The 12944-nt window shown below is 36.2% G+C and overlaps 1 protein-coding gene across 1 annotated transcript; it reads right to left on the reverse strand.

Annotated features, from left to right (window-relative positions):
- Positions 1-412: 412 nt before the first annotated feature.
- Positions 413-12171, reverse strand: LOC132551837 (sodium-coupled monocarboxylate transporter 2-like). Its single transcript, XM_060215982.1, has 16 exons — positions 11818-12171; positions 11109-11177; positions 8708-8759; positions 7760-7827; positions 7524-7604; positions 6786-6859; positions 6367-6504; positions 5960-6095; positions 5419-5507; positions 3346-3458; positions 2507-2577; positions 1910-1996; positions 1544-1779; positions 1165-1268; positions 718-821; positions 413-493 (listed from the first exon to the last, which is right to left on the reverse strand). Exons 1-16 carry the CDS (start codon positions 12169-12171, stop codon positions 413-415), a joined length of 1857 nt encoding a protein of 618 aa, XP_060071965.1.
- Positions 12172-12944: the final 773 nt, after the last annotated feature.

Here is a 12944-nt window from a genome sequence, read left to right on the forward strand (position 1 = left end):
ATTGAAAAAAAAATGAATAAAAAAAATTACATGTTGTTCCATATGCAGTTGCAATGATTAATAGATGCATTTTTCAATTAAATGACAACCATTTATTTGTTGTAGAAAGGATTGAACATAATTTATCTGATAGCATAGCCAGAAAAACGAGTCCTGCTCTTTATATATAAATTTTCCGTGTTTTCAATGAGAAACACGTGATGAGATATCCTTTCATATCGTTGTTAAAAGGACGCTTGATTCATGTTCAGTTTTCAATTTCTATTGTAAGCAATACAAACAGATTATCGAGAGCGGATTTGTTTCAATATGCTTTGGCTGGTTAAAGCATTTTCCCGACAAACAACACAGGATCACATCGTCTCCGCAGAGATATATTGATCTAGGTATAATGTCTACTACCATATATCTGTCATAGATCTGCAACACTTTTATCGTCAGGATGGAAACCGATAGGAGGTCCCTCGCCTTCCGGCGTAACCGGATCAATGATCTACAAAGCAGAACAAACAGCATTGATTACGGACAATTATTACAATAGGTATTTTCCTTGCAACAACTTTCTTTAACTTCGAATACCAGTGTATTTCAATAAGATTGCCAATATATGTCCTGATTTGTTACAATACAACTAGTGTTGTTTTAAGTGCTAAACAATAATTGAGAAACTCTAATTGGTGTAGTTTTTCTTCTGTTTGATTGCTTTGTTTTGCCTACCATTTCTTCAGCCAGATCATATTTGTATCTTGATGCCACTCCACACATCCTTCTACATATAGGGAAGATGAGGCGTGGTTCGACGGGCTCACCACCGTCGCCACCTTTGAGTGAAAAAGAAATGGTACCAGTATATAGAATCTTGAAGAGTAAGGTCATCATCATCTCCTTCAAAATCTGTCGACATTGTTAGACAGCTTGATTACTGAGAAGAATTTGAATTTCAAAAAATATCCCTGGTTGAGTGGTATAACACCGGTACCAAAACGATGGAACACAACCAAAGTTCAGAAGACACTTTGATTTCTTAGGCACAAATGTGACATAATCGCAATCAACATTTAAGTCTATAGCGATCAAATTGTTGGTTGTTTCCAACACATTTTGTTGAATCACTTTCTTTCCATGTGACAGGTTTGACTATGTTAAAATGACTATTACACGTACCCGTACACAGGCTGACGACGGTACCTAGCATCAGGGTCAACAAGAATCCGATTAAACCGTACCAGACATAAGAGATGTTATACAGGAAAAAACCTTCATCTGGACTGTAAAAGTAAATTCACTTTGACAAGCATAACTCGTGAAACAAACATTATCACTATGAACTGACACTATTAGTACACACTGTTGATTTCAGAAGTATATTCATATCAGTATTTTAAATGTGTAGTTAATATAGAGTCATTGATAATCTGTTATATTTTGAAAAGGAGATAACGGTGAGACAGATAAACAAAATAGTAACGTGATACAACTCCATGCGATTAATAGTATTATGAAGGATAGAGTAAGTTTCTAAAATTAAAAAGCTTGTTCTTACCTGCCTAGACTGTTGGAGGAATCATTTGTATATCCATTTATATCGTACGGAGGGGTATGCAATGTAGTATTAAAGCTATTTATAGACAAATTGTTCATTGTGGCTGTAGCGTTGTCATGGAAACACCCACTCGTGGGATTCCGTATTAATGCTGCAGGTTTTGATCCGTACATTTGTGAGGATACTGTCATCCAGATATTGAACCCAAGACTCAGTAAACTGCCAAAAGTGGCTCCCTGAAATAATTAAACTGATGAACAAAACCAAGGTCTATAACCACAAGTAATAATAGATAGGCTAGATCTACATTGTTTATAACTGGACGAATTGTACGTCTTATACATTCTCTGATTCTATTGTACGCACTTTCCAGTTGGCTTTCGGTATCATTCCACCGAGGAAAAAAAGTCCAGCTAAAGGTCCTCCACACGCCCCAAATATTGAGAGCGCCATCTGTCAGAAATAGCAAACATTAAAACTGTTTTAATGCATTTCTAGAATCCGTCACAACACATCACACAATTGTTAAAATGAAGATGATATTTTTTACAATTTCAACATTTAACACACGTCATTGCGAACACAACAAAGGGTATATCGACATTTTCAACAAAATCTTAATTCAAAGTCGATTAAACTAGGGCACAATTTGAACAAAAGACAAATTCACAAGAAAACAAAAGAGAATAGTTCCGGAAGTATTAGCGTCTTTTGCGCCATCGATGACACCTTCTTAGTCAATCCAAGTAACTAATGTCACGTTCTCAAATTTTTAGTATCATTCAAAGCTACTAATTATAGTGTTGACGCAATAATTATGTTCCGAGTCAAATGAAGATCAGTATTTTAGAAATATACATGTATTTGAGAAGCAACAGGAAGTGTGAGGAAAAAGAAATATCCTATATCAGATAACACAATCGGAATGGCGTACGTGAATGATTTCATCGATTCCTGAGTTACCTGTGTGATAGATCCTGACATTGAGTTAATGGCATACGCTAGTCCAATGACCGTCAGTCCGTACAGAAACACTAAAAAGGCAAGAAAACGTCCAAATCAAACATTTCACGAATAAAAACATTTGCTCCTTTTTTGTTTTATATGTTGTATGTAATGTAATCTAATAAACATGTATTTAACGTGATGATCCATTCTGTGTTTAATTTTGGTTGAGTTCTTAGACACAGAAATATTCAAGGAGAAAGCAGATGTACATATTAATAATTTTCAGATTTGAACGTTATTTTGTAATAAATTTGAAATGGCACCATCCTTGTTTGAAGTTTACAAGAAAACATTTTGTGAATCAATCGGTGAAATTGGTTATCAGTTTCATGACTCAGAAGAAACACCATTTTTACTTTTTTATCTGTATTAAAACCTCGAAAATTTTAATTTGAAAACACGAAACAGTATTACTTTAAAAACATTTCAGAAGTTTAAAAAACACGCTTTACGATTCCAACATCCCAAAACTAAGCCGAATAAAAAGGTGTTTTATCTGAATTAACTATTTTGCATCACAATTGAAATCATGTTTTCAAATACTGTATATTTGAGCAAGCAAACACAAGGAAATAATGTAAAATAATTGAATAAAAAACAAAGAACAAAATTATGACTTTCTGTAACTGTAAATGGAAACTTTTCCAAGAATGCGTTTAAATGGTATGCCTATATCTATACAGTTATCACATCGCTTGTTTTCGTATACTACATTTATAATGAAATTGGAATTTAAGAAAATTCATAAAATTACATAAACTGCTTATTATTCTTTTTATTCAATTAATGCTCACCAAATGTCTTTGCCGCGAATGTCTGCGAAATAAATTTTGATTTCTTAACGTAGTCTCCAAGAATGTCTTCCACGGTGTTGGCAGCTAAAGCGTTGATTCCAGATGATAGAGTACTGAATGAAAGAACATCATTGCTGATAGTTAGTAATATATCCATTTTACACATTTACAACTCTGACTCTGAAATACTATCGCTTTGTTTGGTCATAATAATATTACGATAGTCCTTGTGTCACAGACCGTGTAGCACTATTATATTGGGTCTCCATCATCACCTAAGAGCGCCGCCGGATACACTAATCACCTGAGAGAGCCACCAGATACACATATCAACGAGAGAGCCACCAGATACACATATCACCTGAGAGAGCCACCAGATACATATATCACCTGAGAGAGCCACCAGATAAACATATCACCTGAGAGAGCCACCAGATAAACATATCACCTGAGAGAGCCACCAGATAAACATATCACCTGAGAGAGCCACCAGATACACATATCACATGAGAGCACCACCAGATAAACATATCACCTGAGAGAGCCACCAGATAAGCATATCACATGAGAGAGCCACCAGATAAACATATCACATGAGAGAGCCACCAGATACACATATCACATGAGAGAGCCCCCAGGTACACATATCACATGAGAGTACCACCAGATAAACATATCACCTGAGAGAGCCACCAGATACACATATCACCTGAGAGAGCCACCAGATAAACATATCACCTGAGAGTACCACCAGATACACATATCAACGAGAGAGCCACCAGATACACATATCACCTGAGAGAGCCACCAGATACATATATCACCTGAGAGAGCCACCAGATAAACATATCACCTGAGAGAGCCACCAGATAAACATATCACCTGAGAGAGCCACCAGATACACATATCACATGAGAGCACCACCAGATAAACATATCACCTGAGAGAGCCACCAGATAAGCATATCACATGAGAGAGCCACCAGATAAACATATCACCTGAGAGAGCCACCAGATAAACATATCACATGAGAGAGCCCCCAGGAGAGAGCACCACCAGATACACCATGAGAGGATACACATATCATATGAGAGCTGAGAGACCACCAGATACACATATTACATGAGAGCACCACCAGATAAACATATCACCTGAGAGAGCCACCAGATAAACATATCACCTGAGAGTACCACCAGATAAACATATCACCTGAGAGAGCCACCAGATACACATATCACCTGAGAGAGCCACCAGATAAACATATCACATGAGAGAGCCCCCAGGTACACATATCATATGAGAGCACCACCAGATACACATATTACATGAGAGCACCACCAGATAAACATATCACCTGAGAGAGCCACCAGATAAACATATCACCTGAGAGAGCCACCAGATAAACATATCACCTGAGAGCACCACTATATAAACATATCACCTGAGAGAGCCACCACATATCACCTGAGAGAGCCACCAGATAAACATATCACCTAAGAGAGCCACCAGATAAACATATCACCTGAGAGAGCCACCAGATACACATATCACATGAGAGCACCACCAGATAAACATATCACCTGAGAAAGCCACTAGATAAACATATCACCTGAGAGAGCCACCAGATACATATGTCACCTGAGAGCGTTGCTCGATAATCATATCACATGGGAGAGCCACCAGATAAACATATCACCTAAGAGAGCCACCAGATACACACATCACATGGGAGCACCACCAGGTAAACATATCACCTGAGAGAGCCAACAGATAAACATGTCACCTGAGAGAGCCAACAGATACACATATCCCCTGAGAGTGCCACCAGATACACATATCACCTAAAAGTACTTCTAGATATACATATCACCCGAGAACGTTGCTCGATAAACATATCACATGGGAGAGCCACCAGATACCCTAATCATCTGAGAGTGCCGCTAGACACACCTATCACCTAAGAGAGCAGCTAGATACACCTATAACCTGAGAAAGCCGCTAGATAAACATATCTCCTGAGAGAACCACTAGATAATTATATCACCTGAGAGCGTTGCTAGATAAACATATCACCTGAGAGCGCCGCTAAATAAACAACTAATGTAGATTCCAGGAATACCCGGCAGTGACCGCAACACATCGAGGACGAAATACGGCATAAGCTGCAAATGCAAACAAAGGCATAAGAGTAGATATGGAAAACTACGAACGCCGAAAACAATATTTTCATGTTATGATACAAAAAGCATAAAGTACAGAACATTCAATGCTATGTTGGGAAATTATCGATAAAAAGAAGTGCTTATTTTACCAAGTTTCACAATCATAGCTGGCAAAAATAATGTATAAGACAACATTTCAAAAAAAATTGAAATTAGACACAGTCTATCCAAATAATTTGTCAAGCTACATCATACAGCTGTTTCGTCCTTCTAGGACTCGTCAGTGATGCTACATCATACAGCTGTTTCGTCCTTCTATGGCTCGTCAGTGATGTTACATCATACAGCTATTCACATGTGTGTCTTTTGTACAATCTTTAAATATCAAGATTTAAAGTCTTGGACGATTTATTATCAAGAGAGAGGAATATGAAAATGATTATTAATATTACCTGATTAAAGTTGCTTAGAAATCCCGCTTGAACAGGATCACATTTTACAGTGTTGTAATATGAGTACAAGAGGATTCCCAAAAATCCTAGAACTGCATAGTACGTTATCACTACAGGCACAATAAGCCAAAATGCCCTATATGAAAATAAGATAAGTTCGCATAATATATCGTTTGGATTGTTATCATAATGTCCTCAGTCTAGATACATTGTAGTCTGGATAAGACGATACCAGTATATGGCCACTTTGTAGCATAATTTCGTTCTACTGTTTCAAGCGACAACTTTAAATCGAAGTTGTTTTAGTAAAGTGAACTCGCGGTATGCAGTAAGCAGCTGCATTCTTATAACTATTCAATTTCAACCATGAAAGCTACCGATAATTTCATTAAAAAGTGAATGCTTACATCTTAGCTGCTCTGAGAGTACGGAGGGACGAGACCCTCTGGACACTCGACTGGTTACACCAATTAGGAAGGAAAGCAAATGTAAGGCCGATCGCCATTCCCCAAACGGTGTGTCGAGCTCTAGGGTCCGGGTCAAAACTACAAAGTAAGAGTGTTCCGTTAACAGCACACACTGATTAAACATGTTCTGAATTAATTCATATGCAAATATGTTTTATTTTAAAGGTTTTAACAATGATAAATTTGCCAAAGGAACGAGTCTATTTTAGGTGCATCTGAAATCGATGGAAAATAATTTTAAAGTAATACCTGTAATATCTGTCATTTAAAGTGTTTATTTATGGGAAACTTATACATATGAAGATGAAAAATGTCTTCATTCTGAAACATAATATACAGGACTGTAAAAAGCTGTGTACTTGAAAAACTCGAGTCGTTTGCCCTCCATTGCGATCCTGGAGATTGAATGCCGCGTTCCCATAAGGATGCTGCCCTGTAAGGTATAAAAAGAAAAACCGTGTTACTTACTGTTTGTGTATATTAATGAACTTTCCATTTTTTTATGTATCAGTTTGGTTATTGACTCACAAAGGAAATTCCCAATATAACTGAAACATTTAAGCCATTTGCAATTAAAATTATTAAGACAATATGCTCAAATAATGAATTAAACCACACCTTGTACAGACCCGTCAGTAATGCTAACGACCTATATTTTGACACCTTGGATGTATGTAAGGCATATCGAGGTAAATAGAAAGAAATATTAAATATTCCTCAACGACATCAAAGACCGTTTCTCAGCTTGCTGACAAACACATCCGTCACGGGTAGATATTGTCGAACACCACAAAGCTGCTCCTGATTGTAAGTAGACCAACGCTATACCGACTGAGCTATCGTGGTTCCATGAAAACACGCATCCTATTCAGACTTCACTGCGAGCCCTTGAATGACTTCACACCTGCATTGTGATAGGACGTCACAAAACAGCGCTAAGCACGTGCGACCTCGCACTTTATTTGTAAAGGCGACTACTTTACCTGTACATTTGAACATGCAGGTTGGTCACATGGAGTTTTCGTGATGGTTGGTTATAATTATCTGTATATAACTGAACGGTTACAAGTTGATATAATTAATAAACAACACATTACCTTTATGGTTACCGCCGCCAAGCCAATGAAAATCATCATAAACTGAAACGCGTCCGTCCACACTACACTCTTGATTCCTCCCTAAAATGAGACGCCCAAAGGGTTCGGATTATTATTTTCACCTGCAATTTCTAATTTTGCGATATTTTTGTACCTATTTACATCAGTTACATTTTCTGTGAAGGTGTCAACACTATGATTCATAAAAAGAAGGAGAAATGCACGGACATACTTACTATGGATGTGTATATGGTGCCAACAAGGCCTATAACAACAACTGACAGCCATAGAGGTATTCCAGCAACTACAACCACAAATCAGCTAGTTTCATTGTCAATACAAGGAAGTTGAAATGAACAAAAGTGTAAATCTTTCTGTTAAAGTAAAATAAATGACATTTGTTTCATTCGTAAGAACGTGCCCATTGTACAAGTCTATTATTAATAGCTGAAAACATAGCCTAGCAGTTAAAGATGAGATAATAAATAGACCTGCTACGGTCAATAAAGAAACAATCTGTCTTTCTTTCCATTCTTGGCACGCTATTATCGACTTGTTTTCAAGTGAATGCATCTAAATCCGGATATATTTTGCATTGCAAGAAGTCAAAGACATTCTCTCTGAAATCTACATTAACATAGTCAACTTGCAAAGCGCATCGGTGGTCTTACTCTAGATTGCATTAGCGTACACTGTTGGTAATTGTTAACCATCCATGTTTGACTATCCTCTGATTACTCTGAAACAAGATCAATTATATTCTGACCACTGACTACAGACAGATATTGAAGAGATACATAATCCCGTACTTTAATACATGGCCTTCATATCGACATTTTAGACGCACATCATGATTGATATATTCTAGAAATGTAATGGTCTCTTTTTTAGTAATTTTGTTCCAGTTTGTATTCCGTTTTTCTTCAAATCAAGGAAAGTGGTCCTTATTACTACACACGTTCAATCAGGATTCCTAGTGCAAGATTGCCCGATTAAAAAAGACATGTGATTCGATGTTAAATTTATATAAGTTAAATGTGTATTCATCAAATAACGTTCACATTTACTGTAATAATGTGCTATCCAATATAAAATATTTCATCTCTTGCCGCGGATTTAACAATTTGAAATACACCACAACCTTTTCCTTTTGATGTCAATGTATAAACCTAAAGTCAACATACCAATTTGAAGGGCCAAAGCTGGTGCATAAAGTGTTACTCCCATATAGGCAACCTGCAAAATTATACGTTTGAAAGACAAATCTTATGTCGTTTTAAGAACACAACACAAAATTAAAATGATTAAAGTGATCGAGTTTCTGGTTGATGAAATCTTCTTCGAGTTTGGTGTTAAGATCTTCCTACAGACTATTTGTATACCTATGGGAAATAACTAGTTATTTCAATATTTAACAATATACAATATACAACATAGCTTTCCACCAAGCTTTACGATCAGAGGGATGATTTCATTTTCTATTTCCATATAGCCAAACTCCAAAAGTGATAGAACGAAATGTCAAAATCTAGATTGAGAGGTGCTTTAGATTCCCACAATTCAACAAATTTCATACATCAAGAAGCTGTGATGGACGTCAGACACATATGCATATTCTGAACATGGTCATTACTTGGAGTATTTTAATTCGGCATGCAGTCACTTCCATATGTAATATCGAAAATTGTACAAAGGCACAAAAGACTAAAACACCTCTAAATACTAATTCAGAATCAGTTACAGCAGAGCTAAATAATGAATTAATCTGTGTCACTCTTGTATGACTAGACAGTGATGCTAAAGACATAAAGGTCGAAATCAAAGCAACTCGGGAATTTAACAAATGTTTGCAAGAAAAGTGAACAATCTAGGCAGAAGGTGTACCACAACATTCAATAGATTTCGTAATTTTCATATATCAAATAATTCTTGAACAACGCAAAGTACATGTGTATATAATACGCCATGAAATTATTCGTATTAATTAAAAGGGGAAATGCAAGTTATGACACCGCCGCGTGGACTAAACGTCCACAAGTAGTGTCTACCAATCTCGAAGATTGTACAAATACACACAAGTAAAAACAACTTTTAACATGAATTAAAAATAAGATCTAGTAGAACCACGTAAACTACACCAGCAGTGTCTAACACCTGCACTCTCACAGACTGTACAAAACGCACACGGTAAAGACAACTTTTGACATGAATTTAGAGCTAGATATTATAGAGCTAAATAAAACATCAACAACCAATATTTTTTGTTTTGCCTGTCGTTGACTTCTGGACATAAATCCGTTGCTTATAACGGATCATCAACTTGTAAACAATTATTTGTTCTGATGTCATTTCATTATTAGCTTTTTTGCGGGAAAAAACGATAAATAAAAATATAGTCAATGTATTGCTTAAATGAGGATATCTGCATTGTCAATAAGATAACAAAAGACATCCGCCATATATATATATTTCCATAATAAGAAAAGTTCACAGCAAACTAATGATAGTACTACAACTAACATAGCTAAACAGTATTTTTCTTCAGTCTGGAAGATTTTAATTGTAAAACCACCGACTGAAGATAAGACGTGAATTTTAAAATCACCAGAAAATAATGTAACAATGTGCAAATATTGATGTTTTAATTAGTGACACTGTTTAACTATATTTTAATTAATTGAATTTTTGCGCTGCGTTCGTTGTACTGTTATGTAATACTGTGTTGCGTGCGGCCACTGTTCCGTCTACCTGTACTGTCCTTGTAAGTGTTTGATGTCACGTGTCTTACTTTGTGTTGTCCATATATGGGTATTATTCCTAATATAGGTATTACCTCGTTTTGGTCAGTGGTCAGTCCGGTTGTCTTTATGTTTGGCGCGGTTTTTTATTAGTCCTTTGTGTGCAGACCTGGAGAGCGGACGTATAGTAGATCTAGACCTGTGTCCGCAAGATTTGAATCTTGGGCCTTGTAATTGGTTCTTCCGATATTTGGTATGTACGATAAAGTCTCAGTCTAGCTGCTCTCGTAATTGGGTTTTGTAAATTATTGATTCATTTTATAATTGAGGATTCAGATGAAGTAAAGTTAATTAATGTGTGAAACGGTGCTTTTCATAAAGTGACGTAATTGTGATCTCATGTACGTATATATGGATTGAAGTTATTTAAAATAACAGGTGAAATATACCTTTACATGTATTTTACAGATTGATGCAAGATCTACAATTAGTCCACGCGCAGACCTTTTTCTGTCTGGCAAACCCCCGACCCATAGTTGGGGTAGGTATTTTAATAGATATTATATGTAGAATACGAGAGTTTGTGTAATTGATAATGTCAGTTATATTATGAGTAATTATGTAATAATGTAAGTTGTAAGCAGTTTCCTGTAGACCACCATCTACTTATATATACTAATAAGCGCAAAGCTGAGTCCTATTGATATTCCTATTTAGAATAAAGTATTAAGTGTGAATGTATTAAATATGTATTTACTGGATGTACATCATGTTATGAATGTAGACAACATTTCAATATTTAATTCAATACTGATATTTTCATATATATAAGGGTATGTCAACATACCGTCTGAAGCATCCCAATCATTGTTCCTAAAGTACGAACGCCTTTTGAACGAAAACGAAGTTGAAGATACTGTAAATTAACAAATACACGTAATGAAAAAAAATAAGATAAATAAATAAATGAAAAAATCATGAAACGGTGTCCTAAATACAGTGTGGTCTTCATTGATCGGAAAGTAATAAAATAGTGTCCTAAACACAGTGTGGTCTTCATAGATCGGGAAAGTAATAAAATAATGTCCTAAACACAGTGTGGTCTTCATTGATCGGGAAAGTAATGAAATAGTATCCTAAACACAGTGTGGTCTTCATAGATCGGGAAAGTATTGAAATAGTGTCCTAAATACAGTGTGGTCTTCATTGATCGGGAAAGTAATGAAATAGTATCCTAAACACAGTGTGGTCTTCATAGATCGGGAAAGTAATGAAATAATGTCCTAAACACAGTGTGGTCTTCATAGATCGGGAAAGTAATGAAATAGTATCCTAAATACAGTGTGGTCTTCATTGATCGGGAAAGTAATAAAATAATGTCCTAAACACAGTGTGGTCTTCATAGATCGGGAAAGTAATGAAATAATGTCCTAAACACAGTGTGGTCTTCATTGATCAGATTTTAGGTCACATGTGGAATTAAAAGAGAACTTCATTTTATTATTATTTACAAAATTTCTGTTAGAAGGAAAAATTATCTTCATCTTCATACTTACCTCGTACGTACTGGTGAGCCGTAGAGGATACAGCAGAGGAACTATGGTAATACTTGCTAGCAATACGGATATGAGATAACCCAGGCCAATATAGGCTCCGCGGATTCCGTAAACGTAGGTATCGGCCGGAGTACCCATGAGTGAAATCGCTGATGCAAAAGTCACAAATAAGGACATTGTTACCGGTAAAAGTAAAAGTCGTCTGTTTCCAAGGAAGTAATTTTCCAAAGTCGGTTTCTTGTTTGTTTTATAGCCATAGTAAATACCGATTCCCAAACAAATACAGAGGAAAATGGCTATAACGATAAAGTCAGCAAAGTGTGGTGTCGGGATAGGGACAAACTCCAACTCCATCGTTATTGACTACGTGGCTGTTTATTCGCACTTTTAGTTATAAATGCTGTTGATCACTTCAGCGGAGCGTAAGATCAACACCCACATATATATGACCTGAATATATTAAGATTTGTTATCATGACCGTATAAGTCGAGATGTTGCGATGATTAAGAATATATACATTTCCATATTGTGTTCAGCAGAATTGACTTCGGTCAGGCCAAAAAATTAAAATTCTGTGTTTCTAGTTTCTCCTTGAAACCATCAGGGTCTAGCTTCTAGATTGTTTTTAAAAACTTGATTGCTTGATTTTTGACACTGGCAAGTTGATTAGGGAATAGTTTATACCCATGCGTCAAGTGTGTTTCAGTCTTGTATATGTGTATTATGAGATGTGATTCTGTGGGTGCATCAAATGAAAGGAAAAAAAGTTAGAAGTATTTGTCAATATCTAAATATCTGCCAAGGAAAAGCAAAGTTATCAAATTCAGAAAAGATGCTAGACTGGCTACCAGTCATTAAGTAGTATTTTTTTCTACTGGTTTATCTCCCTTTCCCGTGAAATATTTCCCCTGATTAATGATGAGCGCAGAGATGGTAAGCATATATCATCCTAAGTGTCCACATGGTTGAGGAGTAGGGAACATGCCAGGAAGGAGTGGGGTCTCTGTGTAACATATATTGGTTTTATTCTAACTGATATAGCTACCATGCAGAAGATGGAATTGTTAAATATTTCAAGGAAACGGCTTTTGTTTCTAAAAAGGCATGAAGACATCAAGATGAACTA

The sequence above is a fragment of the Ylistrum balloti genome, unplaced genomic scaffold (assembly GCF_031769215.1).
Source record: "Ylistrum balloti isolate Yb309-2 unplaced genomic scaffold, AGI_CSIRO_Ybal_v1 Utg370220, whole genome shotgun sequence".
NCBI lineage: Eukaryota > Metazoa > Mollusca > Bivalvia > Pectinida > Pectinidae > Ylistrum > Ylistrum balloti.

Coding starts and splice junctions, on each gene's coding strand:
- LOC132551837 (XM_060215982.1), bottom strand. CDS start 12,171: ATGGAGTTGGAGTTTGTCCCTATCCCGACACCACACTTTGCTGACTTT. Junction 1,997..2,506: donor TGTCAGGATCTATCACACAG/GTAACTCAGGAA, acceptor TATTTCTGACAG/ATGGCGCTCTCAATATTTGG. Junction 1,780..1,909: donor TACCGAAAGCCAACTGGAAA/GTGCGTACAATA, acceptor TAATTATTTCAG/GGAGCCACTTTTGGCAGTTT.